The sequence below is a fragment of the Gallinula chloropus genome (genome assembly GCF_964237585.1).
Source record: "Gallinula chloropus genome assembly, chromosome: 1".
NCBI lineage: Eukaryota > Metazoa > Chordata > Aves > Gruiformes > Rallidae > Gallinula > Gallinula chloropus.
This window is the reverse complement of record NC_140085.1, coordinates 38216246-38241077: the sequence shown is the minus strand read 5'-3', so window position 1 is coordinate 38241077 and position 24832 is coordinate 38216246. Positions and strand designations below refer to the sequence as shown.

Genomic DNA, 24832 nt, shown 5'->3' with positions numbered 1-24832 from the left:
GCTGGGTTAGTTGTTCGGTGGTGTTTCTACACAACTATGTTTCAGTAACCAATATTTAGGGTAAAAAAGGAAAAGAAAGGAAGACCCATATCACTTAAAAACTATGAGACAGAGACCCTAAAACCTTTAACAATTACAGCGCTTTGCTGTTGTCCCTCTGAATCTTTGCATATCACATTTGCAGTGCTATTGTCCAGGATTTCTCACTGCAAATTTAGTGTCAGGGCTGGCCAATATCTTCAGTTAGAAATAAGAAATAATATGCATGGTTGTTGTTATACAACATAAAGTGCACTTCATTTGGGTACCTACGTGGCATCAATAATTGCTGGACAAAATCAAATCAGTCTGTCTTTAAACAATCTTTGGTCGCCAAATACTAAACTGACCTTCCAATGCCTCCATCTTTTCCCCAGTGTTTGCAATCGCACCTCCATGTGTTCATAATCTCTTCAAAACTTTCCTTCTTGAAAGCAGATTGGTTTGCTGGGGGTCACTAATACACAGGCTACAGGTGCTTTTCTGCTATCACAGAAAAGATCCTTCACTTAGAAATGTCACAGTCCCTTTGCAGTTTGTGGGTTTAAAGTGTAGACTAGAGAGCAGGGCACATTAAGGAGAGATTTTAATTTCCTCATGTGACCTGGCGGTAGTGAATCACAAGAGAGTTTTGATTATCAAGAAGTATCCTTGCCACAGCTGGCTTTTGTGCAAAATTACTCGTTTCCTGGTTTTACATAACAGATCTTAGTAACTCTTTAAGCCATGTTGAGTTCCCTTTACTCATGGGCTGCTACTGTATGTCCAGTTTACCTTCAACAGTTACAGGAACCTAATTTTTTTTTAAGACACCTGTTTTTATTTTAAACAGTATTTATCTCAATATTTATTTGCAGGACTTTGCTATATTTGCTGTGTATCTATTATTAACATGTGCTTTTTGCATTCTTTGCCATGGTAGATTCCAGATTTTTTTCCTGGCTTTGAGAGCCTTAAAGAAGGATTGTCTCACACCCATGAAACTGGGATAGAGACAGTCTTTCTGCTAGAAAACAGACTTATGTAATCCATTGTCTTGCTTTTTCAATCAGTGCCAGCACACAGACCTCTTCTAAATCAGCTGATCTAAAGTACATGGAAGTAGGAAAAGAAGTTTCATACTTCAGTGGCATTCCTGCATGTTGCACCATTAATTCGCTCACTGCATAGATTCATTCTAGGGATGAAGCCAACTTGCCCTTCAAAGATTTTTTTCTGTACTTTCACAGAATGATTATTTCCAATAATCCTCTGTAAAAATAAACAAAAAACCCCAAACCAAACAAAAAATCCCCACCAAAACCCTTTGCAATATAAAACATAACTTCAAATCAGCACTCAGTTGTAGCTATAAATATAACTCTCTTGTGGCTGAAGCACATAAATACACCGATTTCTCTTGTGTCCCCTCAGCCACCTGAGAAGTGTAATGAGATTCTCTTGGTATCTATCCATCTTGGAAATGTGCAGTTTTTTGACTCTCTGCTGTATAAATTGAATTTCCCCCATCATGAGTCAACCCTGTTTATCTCCTCTTACTGTTTTGGCACAGAGCCGATAGTTACAGACCTCTGCCAGAGGTACCAATATGTTATTTGTTATGTTGGCCACAGCCAGACACTAGATGCTGGTGGAGGGACCCTTCAGACCTTTTGTCCAGTATGGCCATCTAATTTTAGAAACCTTCCATATGAGCTATCCTGACATGTATTTATGCTCTGTTATCTTTTGCTTCCTTATAATTTTAAATTATTTGTTAACAACTTCACAGAATTTTTAAATATAAATGGAAGTAAAACTAATAATTCTGATGTTCCCAGATAACTTCTACAAACCGTGATCTAAAGAGTACTACAAGGTTCTCTGACCAGATAGCAACAATAGGTTTGATTCCTTCTAAACATATATATAAATATGTAGATTTGTGGGTGCACTTCTAAATTATTTGTTGCAGTAGAGTGTTAAGGCTCAGGTATGAGGCATTTATTTCTACGACGGAAGGAATGCAGTGTGTTAAGTACACGTGTGCCTCTCCATTTCCCTTCCAGCCCTGATCTCTTTTGGATTGTGTCAACAGTCCCGTCTGTCTTTTTTCCTCTTTCTCCACTGATGTTCCACATCCTCTCGTCCTTGTTCCCTTGCTTAGACAGCAGAGCCATGGAGAGTTTCTCCTTAGCAGCAGGGGAGACTAGGCGTAAACAGGAAATTGTTTCTTAATTTCTCTGCTCCTGTTGCATTGCCAGACTCCAGGAAGAGTGTCCCAGTGACTCCAGATTCAATAGAGTGTGCAAATTGTAAGCTGAATTTATTATAGCTATAGATAGTAAGTCTAGCATCTGTCTTATATTTGAAATAATTCAGTTACCCATTAAAAAGGTGCATCTTAGCAAGAGCATTCACGTTTCTGTGTACTTTGTTTGACTGTTTTATTCATTTGGTGTTCATCAATACCGTGCTATAATTTGTCTTGTAGAGGCTGCCTACACACTCCTGCTGTATGATGAGCTGTTGGAGTGGTCTGATCGGCCACTGAGGGAATTTCTCAACTACCCCATGCAAACAGAGTGGCAACGTAAAGAGTGTCTCCATCTGACCATCATTCAGAACTTTGATAGGGGAAAGGTAAAATAGTCCTGTTTTACTGAGTGGATGCGGAAAGGATAGTTTCATTCATTTTTAGGACCTTACTTCCAGAGTTGCAGTTTTTCCTCATGTAGAGGGAAAGGGTTTGTCATGGCTTGATTAAGCAGTTACTTAGCGACACCGTAGTTTGCTTCAAATCCTGGGTCTGTATCCTCAACATCCTACAGCTACATGTAAGATTAACTTGCACTTGTGTAGCAGTTCACTTTGTAACTGTCAGAGTGCTTCATAAAAGACAGTATCAATTCTCCCCATTTTAAAGGTGGTGAAAACCAGCCATACAAAGCCAATGAAATTCATTTAGTGACCAGGTGAGGGAAAAGAAAATCAGGCTTCAGCATTATAAGGACTATGTTTATACTTTCTAAATCACTTTCTGTCTTTTAGAATAGTAATTGCAGAATCTGTAGAAAGGAATGGGTTTTGGGGATCACATTTCATTGTCATCACTGAGAATGCTTATTTCGAATTAAGCAAGAGTTAATTATCTTGTAGTCTGAAACTTTACATATGCTTTGTGTGATGATTTGTCTTTCTGGTAAACAAGCAATTCATCACAATTTTATGTAGGTAGTGTAATATCCATGGAAGCCTAATAAATGTGATCAAACTGATGTTGATGATCGGGGGTTTTTTTCCCAAAAAATCCTGTAATCACCCTATAGAGTTTAACTTGTATGGTGGAACAAAATATTTTCCAATCTACAAATTTAGGAATACAGTCCTAAAATTTAAAAACCATAGTGTATTGAATGAATCCTCTGCAGTATCAAAAGATATCACTCATGCAATGACTTCTGTCTTGTGCAGCGACAGTCCTGTAAGAATTTTTGTCTATGTCTAAATATATCTTTGATTCTTCAGAGGATTTATCTGTATTACTCAGCAGTTTATCCATATGTCTAGTGGACAAAATGTTCAAGTATTTTCAGTTACTTGAAGTATGACTTACTATAGAAAGAACAGACCACTAATAAATCATGAGTTGTCAAAAAGTGGCTTTGAAATTACTGAAAATCTTTTACTTGCTTGCAGTGTTGGGAAAATGGCATTATCCTGTGCAGGAAAATTGCAGAACAGTATGAGAGCTACTATGACTACAGAAACCTCAGCAAGATGAGGGTAAGGTACCTCAGTACTTTTCATCAATTAGAGATTCAAAAGCTTTTTGATTTGGGTTATAAAATATCTACTTAGAAAATGAAATGTGCTGTAGAGTGGTCCTGGGGTTTGGTTCACAAACTTTATTTCTTAGTTTTGTGCATATTTTCGATGATTATAAAAAGGGAGTGTGAGCGTTTTGAAGAAAAATGGGAAATAAATGATCATGAACTTTTTGTGTGCGTGCTTAGGCAGAAGAATTATATTGCAAATTCACCTTCATTGGTTTCCTAGAGTCTATCCAGGGTAATGTGCTCTTTGCAGTCTTTTGCTAGAAGCAGCAGCAGCGTATCTTTGCAGTTGTGATTGTGAGCAAACGGCTTGCGACAAGCAATGTAGACATTTGCATTTTTTTTTTATTTACTGCTTAAAAATATGGTCTCTTTGATATCATCTAGCCAAAACAAATCTTTCCTGGCATGGTCTTCCTACTTTCTCTCCCATTTCTCTTAGAACGCTGAGTGTTGTGTCTTTCTTCGTTCTGATACCGTATATTATTTAGTCTTCCCTTTCCTTTCCTTGTCTGCTTCTGATGAATTCCATTTTATATTACAGCTTCCTCTTTAAATTTTCTGCACATGTACTTGACTGAAGTACACTGAATGCAGAGCTGCTTAACAGCATCATACCATATTCTCAACACAGACCTATGTTGTGGCACTAGTCCCTCTCATCTGCTTATCCCAAATATATGTCGATATCCCAGTGGCAGAATCCTATAAGCAAAAGCAAACCGACTGCTGTCATACAAATAAAATAATTAGTTTATACGTGTTTAATTAGTTGTACTTAATGTGTTTTGTGCTTCAATTGGGAAATACGGTTGTACTCTATCTGTGCCACTTATGTTAATCCAAAAGTGGAGGTGCAGGGATTTCTCATAGCAATATAATTAGTCATCTATTGATACTATATACACATTAAATAGCTGTCTGCATTACATAAAATAGGGCTAACACTGGGGTTTTATTTTCCCCCACAGTATTAAAAACTTCAGAACAGAGAATGTGTTGCTGAAATATCAGGAAAAAGGGACTTTGTCATTTAAGTTCACTTTGTGTCAGTGTTTTGAATGAAATAAAAGAAGGATGGATGTATTGACCAAAAATAATGTTAATTGTTACTCTGAAATTTTTAAAGGAACTCACATTTGACACAAATCATTGGAGTCTGATATGATGTAGGCTCAACTCTTGAATATGGAAATTGGACTTTGCTGATGAAACTGACCATATTACTGCCTTGTGTTTGGATGATTAGCAAATTACTGGGCCATATGTTTCAAACTGTGTTTCTGTTGCTTCCATTTTTTGTTAAATATCTGTGCATTAATCTAATATTTTACCCTCTTAAAATATTTAAAAGTTTTGGGGTTGTTTTAAACTTCTTGGAGTCTTTCAGGTCATTAAGAGGTATAATTATTTAATCTGATGCATTCAGAAACTTCTGGATGTCCTTATTGTTGCTCAGAAATGCATTGTAATTCCAGTACTCCAGACCAGTGTACTAAAAGACCCTTCCTTTTGTGATAGCTTAAGGTAAAAATATGTTTGCAAAAAAAGACTAATTGTATTTTTTTATCAATCTCACCCAGATGATGGAAGCATCTTTGTATGATAAAATTATGGATCAACAGCGTTTGGAGCCAGAATTTTTCAGAGTCGGATTCTATGGGAAAAAGTTCCCATTCTTCTTAAGAGTAAGTGATTTGAAAACTAACAGAATGGAGCAATTCTGGAATTGATGCTGTCATTCCTAATTGCTTTCTCTATGTGAGAATTGGATCATACCATATACAAGTTCTTATTCTATGAGAAACAAGTTCTTCATGGTAATCAATGAAATATCCTCATCCCTTCAGGGTTAAGAAAACGTCCTGTCTAGTGGAAAGACAGATGATAGGCTTTCAGAGTCCCACGTAAACTTAATATTCAAATTTATGTTGGAAACCATGCACCTATACTATTCCATAGACCAACACCTTCTTTTCATGTTAGTTAGTTCCCTTTATCCTGTTCTATTTCTGCTGGTGGCTATCAGAAATGGTATCCCTTGGAAGTGGGGCAGTCGGTAATTTAGGATTTAAGTAATTGCATTCCCAGGTTCCTTTTTTTTTTTTCCACATGACTGAAAACTTCAACATGATGAGTTTCTTTGATTATCAGTGTGCTAAAGCTGACAAGATACATAAAGTTACTCTTAAACACTACTCTTGGATTCTGAAGTTAATGAAGTGCCCTTCAAAGTGTTAGTCATGTTTACAGTCCCCTTTTTCCACAGTCTGCAGTGGTTTAGCTGCATTGACTGTCACCTTGGGAAGACAACAGAATCCATCTTATACACAGAGCTGCTGCAATCATAATCCAAGCTCCTCTTCCAGTGATAGTTCACATAAGTGATGAAGGAACCTCCTCTGTATGGCAAAGGTCTAAAAATCTGATTTTTCTTTGCCTTTTTAGTGGGGAAAACGTCAAATTCCAAATTGTAAATATAGCATGAAACTGTCCCCTCTGAAAGTGATGCACTAAAAGAGTCTGATGATCATATAGTTTCTTATATTACCTAGCAGTCATCTATAACATCTGTATAAAACAATTTGAAAATGTTAATTAACAAGATGTTTAGTTTACTGTCAACTGATGAAATGAAAGTGCTGTAAGAATTTGCACAATAGAGCAGTTCTTTCAGACCTGTAGGTCTTTGACTGCTTATGCATCTGATCAGGAAGTATTTATGCATTTTCCAAGTTAAATGTACGTAGCACAAATTCATGCTTGCAGCATCAACAAGGAACATCTCAAAACTTACTACATTTTATAATTGTTTTTTATGACAAAGCCGTTTGTAAGTATGGTTATGATTGCTGTAGAAGGCATGGAGAATAAAGCTTCAGTAAAAGGCTTTCACAATTTCATTAGTTATTTCTTGAAGCAATTTCCATAAAAGTCCAGGCTGTCAGAATTCAAAGCTTCCTGTCTCTGTTGTCAGGATACTATAAGGACAAGAACTGCTTCTATCTAAACGTTGCCTCAGGAGGAACACATTAGTAATGGCTCTTTAGAATTTTCTAATATGGATTTAAAATTAAAAATCATTTAACAGTGCTTTTTAAAAAACTGGTTAAGATATTTCCTTATTTTAACTGTGTGCAAGCAGAAGCAAACTAACATTGCTGTCCAGAGCTACAGGAAGCCCTTGACACCATCACCGTCAGCGACTAGTTCCAATGGCTACTCCTAATCAGGCATCTCAACTTCAGTGTAGGCTGCGCGTTGTGTCTGTGTTCATGTTGCACGATCTCAGGAAAATAATGGTGCAACTTCATAGTGGGCATTCAGGTAAAATAAATTGTATTGGAGCCAGGAATGAACATTTAGAGAATAAGGCAATTAAAATATATTCTACCATTTTCTTACGCCGTATTTTTCTTCAGATTTGTATGACTTCAAAGCAGAGTTTCCTGGGTCCCCCTGGAAAGGACTTTCAACTCCTTTCAACCTATTTCATTGTCTTAACTGTCCATTGCATTATATTTTTGGTTTGTATTTGATACAATCTGGTATGTTATGCTAGCTACATACTTTAATCAAAAAAGAACAATTTCTCCCTTCAGATTTTTATTAAAACTTTAAGTATAATATTTTTCCAGACTTTGAAGTAAAACTATACTTTATATGGTAAAATTTCCTCCTCCTAAGTAAGATGTCCTTTCTAGATTTCTTATTTTCATTCTTGCCTTTTGTTTCTTCCCCCCCCCACTTCTTAAAATGATTTAAAAATTGAGTGGAAAGTCTATATTTAGGATCGTGTGTTTGGACCTATCTAATGATACATAATTATTTTCACATAACTTGCTCTTGTGGTTTGTTTTTTGTGTTTTTTTCTTATTCTGCTCAGAATAAGGAATTTGTTTGCCGAGGACATGACTATGAAAGACTGGAGGCCTTCCAGCAGCGAATGTTGAATGAGTTCCCACATGCCATTGCTATGCAACATGCTAATCAGCCAGATGAGACCATCTTTCAGGCAGAAGCACAGTGTATCCACATAATCACAAACCCTTACACTGCAGTTACGTCTTTCATGCTTTTAAAGAAATGTAGGTACACCTATAGCAAATTTCAGTCACAATGTGCCTCCACTGAAATAAATGGTAGGTGAGAATTCCCCTGCAATTTGTCCCAGCCACTCTATTATATTTGGAATTTTTTTTGTGTAATTGTTGGTTTTATTTAAAAATTCTTTGGCAGGTTATTAAGATTCTTACTTTAGCCAAAAATACTTATAGAACTGTCACTGCTGTGATAATGGTGTATCAGTTCAAGTTACAGTAATTCAAGTTCTTACAATGCAACATAATGTTAGCATGGCATGACATATTGCTTGTAAGAATATATTTAATTAATTCCCTTTACTCCTTGTACTATTCCCTGTAAGCAGCTCTATTTCAAAAATAAATAAGAAATTTTCAATAAAACAGTACAAAGAAATCCCAAGCAATCAAGCAATCTCTCAGGTTCCTTTCCCAAGCCATTAATAATCTAGAAGCATTTCATGATACACATTTTTTAAAAAAAATTCTTCTTTCATGCTTGAGGAGTCAATGTGTGATGCCAATTTGAAAGAAGTGGGATAGCCTTAACTCTTTACATACAGATTTGCAGATTTATGCAGTGACACCAATTCCAGAAAACCAGGAAGTCCTGCAAAGAGACGGCATTCCTGATAACATCAAAAGCTTCTACAAAGTAAATCACATCTGGCGATTCCGGTATGACAGGCCATTTCACAAAGGGACCAAGGACAAGGAAAATGAATTCAAGGTAAAATCATCGTAACATTTGTAACATCAACAAAGGTTGTGTTATTGAAAGGTCGTCTACTGTTGTGTTATTTACCTGAGCCTGGTATAAAAAAAATTCTCTAGAGGAGACAGTAGCTCAGGTTTGACTGTTTCACTTTTCATTTTAATTTAAATAATATGAAAAATATATGGTCCTTTTTTATATGGGAATAGTAGAGAAAAAAATTAGCCATTTGTTTTTGTGTTAGTGATACACAGAAGGCAGAACTGGAGACGGTGAAACAGCCTCCAGATAAGTTTGTAAGACAAACCAAGTGTTGCTAAGTATGTAATCCGGGGGGTGGGTAGGGCTGCCAAAACTTACCTCTCCTTAAAGCAAGGGAGAGACAGTTTTGACTACGGTGCAGCATATGTTCTGTTCCTGTCATGTGATATCAAGACTAAAAACTGTCTCTGAACTTAGAGATTTGTCTCAGGGACGAGCAATAGTTCCTTTCCTAATACGTAAATGACTTCTATTCCTCCTAATAAAAATGTCACACTGAAAATTCATCTTACAGTCCTTGGGTGTAATTTTAATTCTGACCCACTAGAAAAACTTCAATCCTGATGCAGAATATATTCTGGTGTTCAGACACAAAGAGAATTATCCCATAATAATTTTGCTATAAAGTTACAGGAAAGAACTGTAAAGGTTATAAATGAGCTAAATTAAGTCACTATATTCCTCTAACTAACGCTTAGGACTTTCTTTTAGTATGTTTAGTGTGAGCACTATCCTGTGTGTTGGTTCATCACTTTACAAACCTCTTGCCCAAAGCTGTTGAACAGTAGTACGTTTGAGTATCTCACCAGCCATGCATTGCCGAATCGCAAACAGAACTTCACAGAGGAGAGCTGGTCCTTCTGTGTGGCTTGCAAGTTATTCTGCTTCTGAACTCCACCTCTTCTCAGATGTTGTCTCGGAAAGGATATATTAACATGTTAATTTAGTTGTGATTTTGGGAGATTAGGGAGCAACATAGATTATAGAATAATAACACGTTTAAGAGTGAAGAATCAGCAGAAATTACTGCTTAGTAGCAGGTCCTAGAAAGTAAGTAAAATGAATGTCACAGGCTTCTGGGACAGGCATTTCAGTAAAACTGGTATGTTATTACTCTTTTTCTAGTGTATATTCTTACTTAAAGGAATGTATTCCTCAAGAAAACTGGGAATAATTAAGAGAAAAGTAGAGGTAAATTAGTGGAATAATTTTTTTTTGTTTATTGTAGAGTCTGTGGGTGGAGAGAACCACGCTGATCTTGGTGCAGAGTTTACCTGGAATATCTCGTTGGTTTGAAGTGGAAAAACGTGAAGTAGTGAGTATCAGACTGACTACAGTGCATACTGTGGGTTGGTTTACTTCCTTAATTGTATGTTATTTGGTGAACAAACTTAAGATTTATTACCCAGATCTGATTTCTTTTTATAACTTCTTTGAGCAAGTTTTCAAGCTGGCTACAACGAAATTATTTCCAAAGTATTTTGAGTTGTCTGGTTTCTCTTATCTTGAAAACTATTATTAAGAGCCACCCTCATGATTCATTTAAACAGTTGAGGAAAAAAGAAGTTGAGAACAATAATGGGCAGCCAAAGGCAACATTTAGGTTCAGCAAATTACTTTCATGAAACTCAGCATGGTGTAACATTTAATACTTAGAATATCTATAGCTTAACATATTTTTCAGTATTCTTGAAAAGTAAACATTCTCCAAGTTCCTGTACTATAATAAACACCGTGTGGGCATATCTCTGTGTCTGCCTAGAGCTTTGTTGAAGTTCCCAGTTCTCAGCATGGGCAGGGAAGCATGCCTACGCAGAAGCTGTAGGAATAGGATCTAATGTAGCAATCTGTTACTGACACATTGTAATTTCTTCTCCTTCCTTGTTGTTATATTTCTTAGAAAATCCTTAAATACCTTTCAAATGTATTTAGAGGAGTGCTCCTTATGTAAAGATCTCTAAATAACTGGTCAGTTGTTGAGCGCAGGAGTAACTATCTGTAACTATTTTCCTTTCTGTCAAAACCAGTCTTGCAATAGTCCCGTAAAGTAGAAGGATGCCATCACACAGTGGCTTTTCTCTAAAAGTCTGTTGTGGTTTTCTTCTGTAATACCAACAAAATGTCATTTGTTCACCATCCTGATAGTCTCCCAGAGAAAAACAAAAATGGAATTCAGTAAATATCAAAAAAATTGTGCGTGACAGGAGAGATTTGGTTAGTTGACTCCTACTGACTCCTCACTAGGTTAATATGAGCCCTTATATGAAGATCCTTATTCACTATTGTTTTACCATTATAGTTACCATTTCCAAAAGTTTACTGTGATGATTTTTCCTGGGCAGTAGACTAGATCAGATCATGGCTCAGATTTGTAGTTGTATGTTTTGGTAAATTATGGCAGCTGCAGGCCTGTGCTTTTGCCATTGCTTAGCTTTACGCTTCCCCTGCAGTTCATACTACCTGTGAGAAAAGCTTCCTTATCCTCTCAAGAAAACAGGCACATCTCCCTTAAGGACTGCCCTTGAGTATAACTTGATTACCATCTTAGCTCAAGGCTTACTCCTCACCCATAATGTATAGTGGTTGACTTCACTTTGGGGGGGGGGAGGGGGGGGGGGAATTAATTTGCCCATACTTAAGCTCTGCTTTGTGCCATTAAGCATGGTGAAGCTCTCCATGACCTCAAGCCTAGTTCAGGTAAAGTTAACAAGAGTTCCACTGCAGGCTGAAATGTGTGAGTGTTTTGCAGCAAGGGCTGAGTATCTTTTAAGATCAGATAATGTATCTACAAGAGGGAGGGTTATTTATTTTGGTCCTTGATTATGTGATAAAATTAATTCTCTCTGTTCGCGGAGTGTAGACTCAGAGAGTATAGTCCAGGTGAAAAGAACTTTTTCTGCCCCAATACTCTAGGACACAGACTAACATTGGCTTTTTTTTTAAAAAAAAAAAAAAAAAAACAAAAGCAATCAAAAATTACCTTTAATATATTTCATCTTTCAACTGAAGATTAAGCATGTTTGCAATCTTCCTCCCTCTGCTTTCAGGTGGAAATGAGTCCCCTTGAGAATGCTATTGAAGTCTTAGAAAATAAGAACCAGCAGCTGAGAACACTGATTACTCAATGTCAAACTCGACAGATGCAAAATATTAACCCTCTCACGATGTGTCTAAATGGGGTCATTGATGCAGCAGTCAATGGTGGAGTTGCTAGATACCAAGAGGTGAGCAATTTATTTTCTGTTTATTAAAAAAAAATCTGTCATAAGACAGTCTCTTACTGATTTCTTGCTCTATACAGGTGTGGCTCCACTGTATGAATTGAGGCCAGAAAGTACTATATCAGTTACAGTTGTAATTATACTGTGATTTTGAGTGAGGTGATATTAGATATGTATAGCTTTATTGAAATAACCATTTTGGTGTAGATAGTCCTGTAAACTTCCTCCAGTGATGAGTCAATTAATAATTACCTTATGTTCTTTAGTGGTTTGTTTAGGGAGTTTTTTAATGAAATAGTTAGTTGTGACTATATTATTCTTAATATTTTCCCTCCCCTTCTAGGTCAGGAGCTACTTCTGGCTGACAACAAAATTTACTTCCGTGTGCTGACATTGTAATCTTAAAATAGATATATGCACACACATGTTGATGTGTGTTTATATATATATAAATTCTTAACAAGAAATGCATTATAATTAATCATATTTTTCTAGAACCACCTTCTTGAAGTTTTTTCAGGAAAGCTATTTTTTTTGAAAGGCCTAGTAAGGAATAATACATATAATTAGGACATGTGCAGCACTGGGTTTGTTCCTAAAAGTTGTGCCTCATTATTTTAATATCTGAATCACCTTAGGAGAGCTTTAAATGTTTGCAATGCTATATTTCCCCGAAGTTCAGTGGAATTTTGAAACTGCAGGTAAAAGAGAGGAAGGAATTTTATTTTTTTTTTCCCAGCCCAGCTTGGTCTTCCTTTCTTCTCACAGTCTTATGAAATGCTTGAATCTGCTGGTTGTTCCTTTTCTGTTGAAAATGTCAAATTAAATAACATTTTGTCCACTTGCCTGAAAGTCTGAAAAACTTGGTGTTCACTCAGCAGTTTTAAATTATTAAATTTGATAAAAGTGCATCTAAAACTACAAGAAATTGAGCATGCTATAGTGTCAGAACCTGTCATCGAAATTGTGACGTTACAGGGATTGTGAGACTGAAGTAAATCAGTACTGTATTTGATGTTTCCCAGCTGCCTTTAAACAACAACAACAAAACTGTTTAGCATGGTAAAGTGCCGTGAAGGGTGTCCCTTGAGAAATACAGTCATGTCAGAGCTATGTCTGGTTTGAATTAGCAGTGTCAGAGCTAGCTCAGTGCCTCTGCATAGCTTTCCATTCTTCATGAGTATATTAAAGGTTCTAGCTTGTTCCTTTCTTATTGCTCTTAGCTGCAATTCTTGATCTCCTAGACAGTCTTCATGTTTTGATTTCCTTCCATTCTTTCCCTCTATCTCTTGCTATATACACAAAATAAGAATATTCCCCGATTTGTGTTGTAAACACCAAAACCAATAGCAATAGTTGAGATTTGTGGGGTTGGGGTTTTTTCCTATTTCACCCTCATTATCTTTACATGTCCTTTTTTTCAGTTTTTGTATGTCTTCCTGCTGTTTTGCCACTTCTTATCTTCTACCTTCCTTCTTTCCCTCTCCTCTGTAAATGCTTTTCTCTGCCTATCTGGTTCATTTGCTATTGTCTTCTGCCCTGTACAAAGCTCAAAACTCACTTGGTCTTGGAGCATGAGGTCTTGAGGTAAGCATGACCATGTCTTTACAGATATCCTCCTCCTGGTTTCCGAGCTTTAAGAAGTGTTAAGACACAGCAAATAACATCCTTTGGCCAGTTGCTGCCTTCTTGACTCTACCCTATTTTCCCATTCTCCTCCCACCCCTGCTGCTTTTCTTTGGTCCCCTTTCCCTCCCCCCCTCTTCCCTTTTTTTGCCCTTTCTTCTCTCCTGATGAGATACAAAGCAGCTACCTCTAATTATTCACTACTCTGGCCAATATTGCAGATGTTAAAGCTATGCTTTCATTGGTTTCAATACAGGAACAGATTCCAGGAAAATCTACAGAAGTATTAGCTATTATGCAGCACCTTCATGTCTGCTGAAAAATGGCTGCAGAACCACTGAATTCTTTTTTTTCTTTTCTAAACTCTGCTGGAAAGCTATGAAGAGTGTGTTTTGTGTCACTAACCTCTCTCAAGCTGCAATTTGTAGTATAACTTACATTTCTTTTAGCTCTGTTACTTGTGCTAGAGGCATTTTCATGATTAATTATTGGAAACTACTGGTTCTAACAATGTTACTGATGTAGTCAAATTCTGATTTTTTAAATTTTCTTAAAGTGCTAGTGATTTTGTTTGAAGTCAGATTATTACATCTCTGATTTGTATTACAGGTATGTATAAATCTCAGCCCAAAACCACTGGGACGCCACCTGCTTGATACTGAAAGAGTGTTAAGCTTGTAGCTGGGGGCGGGTGGGAATATCTGGCAGAAGTTTGGGATTTGGGATTCTAGCAAGTATCAGAGGGCTCCTTTTAACAATTTAAACATGAATTCTTTAAATTTTGCTTAGCTGCACTGAATAGACAATGTGAAATAACTGTTCATTGCAGTACCAGCTTTTTCAGGACAAGTCTCAGCACTTCTTTGTAGTGGGTTGTCGCAGCATGAAATTTTGGAACTCAGTCTAAAGGAAGAGTATATTTATCTCCAGCTTGACTGCTCCCCATATTTACAAATGATTCTGCATAGCAAAGATTTTTAACAGTCTAAGTTGGATTGTGAGCCTTCTAAGAAGTAAATGAGTGAAATGCTAGGACTGGTGCAGAAGGAAAACACAGTACAAAGCAGCCATTGTCTTTCTCCCAACTCTATGGATAGAAAACCTTGTGTACATATAAGTATGCAGGCAGAGACTATTTGTGACAAAATTATTTATTTATGAGAAAGTCTGGTAATCTCTCAGCTGAGCAGCTGAGAATTTTCTTGACAGAATAAAGAAATATGTTGTAAATTGAATGTAGTCCCCTTGTAGGGTAGGATAGGTATTGTGGTGTAACCCCAGCTGGCAAGTAAGCCCCACAAAGCCCCTCACTCAATCCCTGCAGTGGGATGGGGGAGAGAATCAGAAAAGAGAAAACTCATGGGCTGAGATAAAAACAGTTCTGTAGGTAAAGTGAAAGCCATGCACACTGGCAAAGCAAAACAAGGAATCCATTCCCCACTTCCCATGGGCAGGCAGGGATTCAGCCATCCCCAGGAAAGCAGGGCTCCATCACATGAGATGGTGACTTGGGAAGACAAATACCATTACTCTGGACATCCCCCTCTTCCTCCTCCAACTATATATGCTGAGCGTGATGTCATATGGTATGGAATATCCCTTTGGTCAGTTGGGGTCAGCTGGCACAGAATCACAGAACGCTAGGAGTTGAAAGGAACCTCAAAAGATCATCTAGCCCGACGCCCTGCCAAAGCAGGATCACCTAGACTAAATCACACAGGAACGCATCCAGGTGGATTTTGAACATCTCCAGAGCAGGAGACTCCACAGCCTCTCTGGGCAACCTGTCCAGTGCTCTGTCACCCTCACAGTGAAAAAGTTTCTTCTTACATTCACATGGAACTTCCTGTGCTCCAACTTGCACCTCCTGCCCCTTGATGTATCATGGGCCATCACTGAGAAGAGCCTGGCTTCATCCTCCTGACTCTCACCCTTTACATAATTATAAATATTAATAAAGTCATCCCTCAGTCTCCTCCAAGCCAAAGAAGCTCCCTCAGCCTTTCTTCATAGGAGTTCTATGTCCTTCTTGAACTGAGGGGCCCAGAATTGGCCACAATATTCCAGGTGCCATCTCACCAGGGCAGAGTAGAGGGGGAGAAGGACATCTCTTGACCACTTAACCACACCCCTCCTAATACACCCCAGGATGCCATTGGCCTTCTTAGCCATGAGGGCTTATTGCTGGCTCATGGTCATCCTACTGTCCACCAGGACCCCTAGGCCCCTCTCACCTCCACTGCTCTCCAACAGGCCAGTCCCCAACCTATAATAACCTATATGTCCCGGCCATGTCCCCACCCAAATCTTTGTGCACCCCTGGCCCCCTCGCTGGTGTGATGGGGTACAGAGCAGAAGAGGCCTTGGCTCTGTGCAATCACTGCTCGGCAGTGACACAAACATCCCTGTATTACCAACGCTGTTTTCAGCACAAATCTGAAGCACAGCCCCAGACCAGTTACTGTGAAGAAAATGAACTCTGTCCCAGCCCAATAGGTGCCATGTTAAAAAAAGATGTAATCAGGAACAAAGAAAGGACTGCTGTGGTCAGGCCACTGCTGGTGGGTAAAATGACTTGAGGGTATCATAGCTGATTCGGTCTGAGCACTGGAGGTGGGGTGGAAAGTTGTGTAACATCATGAACACACCTGGATGTTGGTCAGATGCTCCTGAAGTGAAAAGTGTAGCTTTTTACTTAAGTGTTGCTGTGAGTTCTTTAAAAACATTATTTATGTTATCACTGAATAAGAAGGTGCCATATCAGCTCCAGTATCTATAATACCACAATTCCACACTGTTCTTAGAGATAGCTTTATACCTAGGGTAAAATGAAGTTCCTAGTATGTAAGGACAGGAAAATCTAATTCTTGAAACTCTTATGTTACAATTAATGGGGAGTAGATGCTTAGTTCAGGTGACTTGTGTTGGGTTTCAACTCTTTATTTGCAGGTTTCCATAATTGATTCAGGATCTATACTAGATATTGAATGTACATTTTATTTGCCCCTATTCTCCACCAATGCATATGTGAATAATTCATTACTTAGCATTTATTGTCCTCCGTTGCAGTACAAAAAGGGATTTTTTTTTCAAAAATGTCATCTAGAAACTTGTGGTTTGTATTTTTTTTTAAAGTATGCTTTTATTCACTTTATTTTTCTTTGTGATTTCATTCTATTTAGGCATTCTTTGTCAAAGAATACATCTTGAACCATCCAGAGGATGGAGAGAAGATCACACGCTTACGAGAGCTGATGCTTGAGCAGGTAAAGTGGGGAAAAGACCGACTAGATGGGCTATTCAACATTTCTAGCTGAAAGCGTCCAAAATAGAGTATAAAATTTCAAAGGTTAATAATTGCCCAGTGGTCTTCAGTGTTTTCTGAATTAGATTCCAAGTAGAAAGCAACTTCCTGTACAAGCATGTTTCTGGGTCATGTTAATATTTTTCCCCATTTAGACGTCTCCATCATCACCTTAATCACTTCAAACTATTTTAAATTAAAGGTTGAATGAGAGGCAAGGGGTTTTTTCTTCTTGTGATGCTCATATGCAAATACTTGCACAGCGTATTTTACCATTGCCACAAAATAAACATTATCTCATTGAAACATTTGGTGGCTTCAGCAAATATCTGTATGACATATTTACCACTGCTACTGAAAAAAACATTGTCACTGTAAGATTTAGCATAAGAGCAAAAGCCCCTCAAAAATCTTATGGTGGAAGAAGCCTAATAGTGATAATAGCAAAAGCAGGTAGGCAATAAAATAAACATCCAAGTGATCAAACAGGTAAGTATCCTGTGCATTATATTACTTTTTAATTATTTCTTCATTTATTTATCAGACAACAACCTACCAGCCTCAATTATGAAGTGTCTCCACTTGGAAATGCTGAAATAAATTATTTTGATCAAAAAATCCTACTAAGTGTTTGAGATGTTTGATTGAAATGTACCTATCTTTGTTCTGCACAGCGTGCTGAAATTTCAAACTTTATTGCCAGCTTGGAATGAAGAGGTCAGAGCGTTGGAATTTGGCAAGATGGAAATCCCATTTTTCATCAGCATTGTTGTGTCTTTTGGTCACATCAGCCAAAGGGAGAGATCCATAGACCTAAGTCAGAATAGGTTCACTGAGCTCACTTTGATTTCATGTAGATAACATACAGTAATTTACGTTGCAGCTTCAGCTTTTCAAGCTGGAAGGGCTCACTAACCCTTACAATTTAAAATTCCGATGACAAAAAACATGAATTCCAAGAGATAAGAGTTTAAAGCCTGTCTGGCACCCACAGATGATTTAACAGGAACCATGGAGCATTCAGAAGGGACGGGGTGGCTGTGTGTGTGTGTGGATGTGATGCAGTCCTGACCTCGGGTCAGGGATGCTGCGCAGCTGTATGCCCGCTCTTAGGCTGCCTGAAAACGTCAGCGAGTAGTTCTCATCCAAACATATTACAGCATAGCGTAGCTATTTTGTTTTCAAATTTGAGTTTGTGTGACTCCTCGTTTAACCAATTGGGTAATTTAAAAGCCTGTTGGCTGAATTTGAGCAATATTGGAGTTTTAGCAATATTATTCTGCAGCCTGCTGGGCATTATATCAAGAATATATGTAAAAGCATCACTTATTCCAACTGTCCAGAGACCTCAGTAAGAGGGGGGGACCATGGACTTCCTTGAAAATGCATTCCAGGATCTCTGGTGGATATGGACATTAGGTTTCCTGGGGTGTTTTTTATAACTGTTCTTGCAGAAAACAGTGCTGCTGGGAGGTTTTGGCAGGTTTTTTAAGGGTTTGGAGATGTTCCTTTGTACAGTTGCCATTTAGCGAGATTTTTCACTGTTACCCATAGAGTTTTTTACATTGGAATTGAATTTGCATAGATCAAATCTTTTGGAAAGTTATAGAATGGTTTAGGTTGGAAGGGACACTACTTGTAGGAATTGGGGCTCCACAACTTCTCTGGGCAACCAGTTCCACTGCCTCACCACTGAAAAACAAAGTGGGACAGGGCATAAATGCTCTTGTGTACTACTTGAGTTTCATCCTGGTCTTTCTTTGATTGCAGGTCTGTCAGGGGTCTTGGTAGATGACTTGAGTATAACATGTATTTTGCTTGATTTTTTTATTAGTATCATAATGACGAAATCTTAAAGGAAACTGATTAAAACTGTATTTGCTCCCTCTTTCTTCCTGTCTCCTACTGCAGGCCCAGATTCTAGAATTTGGGTTGGCGGTTCATGAGAAGGTGGTACCGCAGGACATGAGGCCGTTGCACAAAAAGCTGGTGGATCAGTTCTTTGTGATGAAGTCAAGCCTGGGAATACAGGTACTTGAACAGGTGCGGGGATAAACCAGGAGAGCGAGCATTTAGCAGCAGTAAGGGTTGTTTAATTTTCCCAAGCAACAAACAGTGACATCTTTTGGTGGTTTGTCCACATTGCATCTCGTAGCATTCTTACCAGTGCCACAGAGCAAGGGGAAAGAAAGTTGTTAATTTTTCTGTGCAGGGCAGAGGAAAATTAGGCGTGTTTTACTAAAGGGAAAGTATCATCGGCAAGCAGTTAAAATACTTATTCATGATGAAGTCGATCTAAAATGCGGATACTGCTGTTCAAATGACTATCTGTGTTTTACAAAACGCTTAATGATACTATGTCCATTTTAATTAATCATCTTCTAACAACTCACCAGGAATTTTCTGCCTGTGTACAAGCCAGCCCCGTTCATTTCCCAAATGGAAGTCCCCGTGTATGCCGAAATTCCATGCCTGTTTCCATGAGCCCTGATGGTGCCAGGGTAATACCACGACGCAGGCAAGTCAAATTACTAGAAATTGATAGATTTTTGTCACTTGCAGAAGGTGACCTATAGGTTACTTGTATTGTGTGCATTCTTCCTTGTATGGGCAGCGTGAAGTATCTTCAAACGTAAACAGCTGATATAGAATCTGTCTCCCTCAACTAATCCAAATTCAACAGTGGAGATTAACAAATGTGCTGTTTTCAGATGAAAAATTATGATTGGCAACTAGAGTTAACAATTTTGTATTCCATTATTCTCATAATAGTCCCTTGAGTTACCCAGCTGTCAATCGGTATTCGTCCTCATCACTGTCATCTCAAGCTTCTGCTGAAGTCAGCAATATCACTGGGCAATCAGAAAGCTCTGATGAAGTTTTTAACATGCAGGTACAAATTATTGCCATTCTTCAAACTAAACAGAATCTTTTTTACAATGTTATTTACTGAATTAAGTCTTCTGTTATTTCTTTCAGAAATCTAAAATTTACCGCTGATACTTCTTTTTAACAAAACCAAATATTTAAGTGGAATGTTTACCTCCTTAACTTAAAAAGAACAATTTTTGATGTAACTGTTTCTTTCACACTTAGAGCATGAATTTTCAGCAAGTATTAGCAAGCAGCATGCTGTGGTACAGTCATTTGATCTTACAGAAACCTGTGTTTTTCACAGTTGTGATGTAATTATGATAATTATCTTGATTTTTTTTTTTTACTAAATTATTGTTTAATGTTCTTTACACTGGTTTGTTACTTTGAAATACTGAAAAAACAGTCTAAGAACTTAGAAATTCTTTGTTTTAGTGAAAGGTATTTTATACATTTCTGGTTTCCAAACCAGGAAGTGTGGCAAAGTAACAACTTCTCTTCTATACACAGCCTAGTCCGTCTACCTCAAGCCTGAGTTCTACTCATTCTGCTTCACCTAATGTGACCAGTTCTGCTCCATCCAGTGCCAGAGGTCAGTGCTTGTCTACTGTGGTAAGCCAAATTAAATGTTTCTCAATACATTACAGCTGACTTTCTGCATGATATCACTAGTTGGACATCAAATTTAGAGAGTTGTTTGTTTGAGGAATATGAATTAGTGGTGACAGAATTTCTTTGTCGTAGACATAGAATTGTGCTGAGTTTCACTGCAGGAATTTAATCACTTGGCATGCTTATGTTCTAGCTTCTCCTCTGTTGTCTGACAAGCATAAGCATTCCCGAGAAAGTTCTTGCCTGTCCCCCAGAGAGAGGCCCTGCAGTGCCATCTACCCTACTGCTTCTGAAACCTCACAGGTAGGAACCTTGTTGGGAGGCCTCTGAACACAAATAGCTAAGAACATGATAAAGGCGCTGCTTGAACTTCAAGCAGATTCAGTGTCTACTCACTACTGTTAATTTTCAAGGGTACTTTTGTTAATTTTATTTTATTTTTCACTTTGTTCTATAAACAAATACTCTAAAATGTTTAATATGAAAGAGATGTGAATAGAATACGTAGTGCTTGGTCACATTTCTGCTTTTTCTGTCTAGGTTTAGATCTGGTTTTAGTATTTATTCACTTATTTACTTACCAGATGACACAGCCTGCTTGTCTGAAACAGCAGCATTTGTTCAATCCAGAGAGAGAAGAAAAAACTGTTAGCACAGCAGTTGCCCATGTTGACCTCCCTTTTATTTCTTCTGAAATGGCTCATCCTAGCCACTGATGAGACAACCCACTCCATGTGGCAATTCCTGCTTTTTCAATGTAATTTCAGAAAAGAAAGATAGACATTTTGTTACTCCAGAGAACAGAATTAGTTGCATCCGTACCCTAAAATTACTGTTACATAGGTCTGTATAAAATTTGTATCTTTTGATTTATCTGAAATGTAAAATTAGCTTGGTGAGCTGGCCAATTTTGAATCCTTATTTCGTCTTTTCTTCCTAATTGATGTACTTTCCCAAAGTGTTTTCCTTTAACACAGTTGCTGTTTTAAATCCATGCCATCACACAATGCATCTCTTGCTGGAGCTGTGAAAGATGAAAGCATAAGTACAATGTGAAAGGGTCTCTCTTCAACACTCTCATTTCCACCAGAAATTTTGACTCTGATAAAATACAACTTGGTAGTCCAGGAACCTTTATTTTAGAAATGATTTGTGGGTTTCTTGTTAGCTGTATTCTTGTCCCTTGCTTCTTCCGTTATTGAATTGGCTCCTGATTTATTTTTTTTCCTCTTTTCTGTTTAAGTCCTCAGACCATTACCTGAGGGCTTAAGAACTAATATTGTACCTTAATCAGACTTAAGAGCAGTTCTCAGAAACTACTTGCTGATACATCTGCTGGACACTTTCTCAGTGGTAGTGGAGCCAAACCAGAGCACGCAGGAAGGACCAGGAGATGTTCTTGAAATAAAGCGGGTTTACAGTTTGCTACAAAGAAAAAATTATCCCATTTTTGCTCCCAGACTGCAAACTCTTGCTTTGCCAAGTGGAATGTGACTTCTATCCCCCACTCTACCCGAGATTCGATAAGGGAGGCTGAGGAGCTCGTAGGCCCAGTCTCCACTCTCTCTGAGAATCGCCTGGCAGGAAAATCTCCCAACCTGTCTCTACCCTCAGTGTCCCAAGAGAGGGTAAGTAGCAAATCAACTTGCTTGTACAGTGAAGTATGTTTCAAAGGTGAGAAGGTCTGACAATTTCTTTCTGCCCTTATAACCATAAATGAGATATATCTTTCTGGGGAAAGGTGCAATTTCTTCCTCTGGTGCTCCAGAGCAGTAAAAATGAACTGTGATCAGAAACAAAGCTCTGATTCTTTGCCTTGTGATTAAGGAGAAAAGAAGCCCTCATGACAATTGTAAGGAGGTATTTTGGAAACACCTGCAATTCTCATTAGAATTTAGATGCACAAACTGGTTCTTGTCCTTTCTGGTTTTATTCTAACACAAGTTAACTTCAGTGGTCTTGGTTGGAGCTTCACATTAAGTTAATGAGGAAAGGACCACCCATTTGTGAATGTCTTTATGAAATTTGCTTTCATTAAGCTGTAACAATAGTTTTTCAACTGGGATGGATGTAATGCAGAGGCACATTCCTGCATTTTGAGTTCATTCAGGTCATAGCTACCTCACTTAAGGAAGTTTGATGGACTTCATAGAACAAGACCTCAGCAGTACTGCATCCACTTCCCTCATTGAAATAGATGTTCGAGGTTATCTATGTACAGCTGTTTTCAGTCAACATCCATTTGTGCTTGCTTTCTGATCCTCGGCTGAGTGATTGTACAGTGTCTCTCCAGCTCTACCCATACTCTGAAGAGGAATGCCTGCTGTCATTGACTGGTCAACAAGCCTCTTGAGTTTTTTCGCTATGCTTCCTAACAGTGCTTTTGGGGTTTCATAGTTTTTGGAGGGTTTTTTGCATCTCATTAAACATCCTGTGATTGCTCTTGTTCTTCCACATAGTTTTATATTTCATTATTTTAGTATGTCCTCGTCTTTCTGTATTTCATCCAGCTTATGTCTCTATCTCCTCCAATTTCAGTTGCTTTTACAGCCTTTGCTCTTTAACTTCACAACAGAAACCAGACTTCAATGCTTGCCCACCAGATCATAGTGCACATCAGACTCACTGGGCAGTGACTGTTTGACCCAGACTGGGCAGGAACATGTGATCACATTGTCTGTCACATTACTCACGTCGTTACACCACCTCGATTTAACGTTAACTCCAGGAAAACAGATGTTACCTGATCCAGTATGTCTCTAGCACAGCATAGACAAACCTAGCGTAGCTCAAAGTCTACCAGAGCGCACTCTCTGAGATGTCTTAAATCAGGTTGAATTGGCCAAGTATTTGTTCTTCACTTGGTAACATGGAGCTGCAACGCATCACATCAGTGATGGTTACTTTGCAGCTGGGTTTGCCATCTTGTGGAACCACAGCGTAGTGCACAGTCCTATGTGACCAGTGGAATGAGAGACAATAGGACTCGATTTGATTTGAATTTAACTGTTGCTTTAAAAAAAAAAGGGTGGGGGGAAGAACAACAAGTGAAGTTTGGCTATTCTCGTTTCTTTTAGAAACTACATCTGAATTACTTGTAGGATTGACTGCTGTTTACCTCTTATCAAGATAAGCTAGTGACCCACAGATTACTTGAATGCTGCCAAAAGAAATAACTAGTGGGATTTTAAATTTTTATCTTTGATTTATATGTTTTTTAATGAATATTCTGAAAAGGAAAGATAAGAGCTTACCCATAAAGTGTATTTATCCACAAGAGAAATAAGAACACTGCTACCAAAAAGTCTGTGTTGGAGACAGTATGTAGTGCTCTTCTAAGATAAAAGCCTTAACTTGAATATTGTTCATCATTACACATTGTTAAGATCCTGATTTTATAATGAAATTATTGCAAATCTATTGCTGCACTTGTTTAGCAATCTATCAAGATACCACTTGAGGAATGAGCCTTATTTTGTTTTCTTTGGGGGGAGCTGGAAACTGTCAGAACTCAGTACATAATAATCCTCCCTCCGATCCTCATATGGACAGTTTTCAGAAAACAAGTCTATTCCCTATTTGCATATGCATGTTTTTATTAAACTGTTTATGTTCTTACGTGGTGTTTATCACTGTACCTCCAAAGTAGACTGGGGTGGTGGGGATAATAGTAAAAAGAAATTTGTTTTCTCAAAGGCTGCTGAAATATTGTGGCAGCTGTGAGTAAACCCTGCTCTTCTCAATTCACAGAGAATGCTGTTTAACCATATCGGAGACAGCGCTTTGCCACGAAGCGATTCCAATCTGCCCGGCCCTGACAAAGGTGAGTGGAAATGCTGCACCATACCAATCCTGGAAGCAATGACAATATGATTAATCTCTCATGTTCCTGTAGAATGCTAATTCTTTTGATCCCATACTGTCATCTCCAAGTTTCAAACATTCTAACTACCTAATCTGCCAAAAAAGGTGGGAACACGCTGTTTGTTTGAACTAAGCGTCATGCTCAGAAGGGCCCAGAACTTTGTAGGAAGGGGTGGTGGACCACCAGTTTGCAGCAGGCTACCTGTGAGAGCTGTTCTTTCTGCTTCTCCAGAGAGAGAGATGAACCCTGGAGATGAACTTTTGGAGACAGGGCAGAGAGAAGCTAAAGAGATGGATAAAGTCCTGAAGTCTGGTACCTGTACATCTTCCTTATCAAATATAAGTCACTGTGGTTTTGGTAACACTTTGATGGGAGAGAAAAGATCACTTTGTGGTTTGCTGTTTTTTGGTTTTAATTAGAGCAAGTAAGAAACCTATGAATTTCCATAGGCAACATATTGCCTTTTATAACTTTGCACACGGAGAAATTCAGTATTGTTAGTACAGTTATTGTGCCATGATTTCATTAAGTGCTCCACGTCCACAATATGCTCCATCATTTCATTATGCACTTCCCTTTATGGCACCCTGAATAAAGGTATATTGAAAATAAATACTTTGAGAGTCTATTGTAACAG

At 38.1% G+C, this 24832-nt stretch overlaps 1 protein-coding gene across 2 annotated transcripts in view; it reads left to right on the top strand.

Annotated features, from left to right (window-relative positions):
- DOCK4 (dedicator of cytokinesis 4) overlaps positions 1–24832 on the top strand; it is a gene marked incomplete at both ends in the record, with an annotated part of 250335 nt that overhangs the window by 219042 nt on the left and 6461 nt on the right. For both annotated transcript variants that reach the window (XM_084262501.1, XM_084262500.1), the window contains 14 exons: positions 2513–2661; positions 3718–3804; positions 5438–5542; positions 7741–7882; positions 8500–8666; positions 9922–10008; positions 11741–11917; positions 16723–16806; positions 18756–18875; positions 19241–19362; positions 19617–19737; positions 20229–20310; positions 20524–20633; positions 24081–24153. In XM_084262501.1, coding sequence (XP_084118627.1) covers positions 2513–2661; positions 3718–3804; positions 5438–5542; positions 7741–7882; positions 8500–8666; positions 9922–10008; positions 11741–11917; positions 16723–16806; positions 18756–18875; positions 19241–19362; positions 19617–19737; positions 20229–20310; positions 20524–20633; positions 24081–24153 — 1626 coding nt within the window. The remainder of the gene's footprint in view (positions 1–2512; positions 2662–3717; positions 3805–5437; positions 5543–7740; positions 7883–8499; positions 8667–9921; positions 10009–11740; positions 11918–16722; positions 16807–18755; positions 18876–19240; positions 19363–19616; positions 19738–20228; positions 20311–20523; positions 20634–24080; positions 24154–24832) is intronic.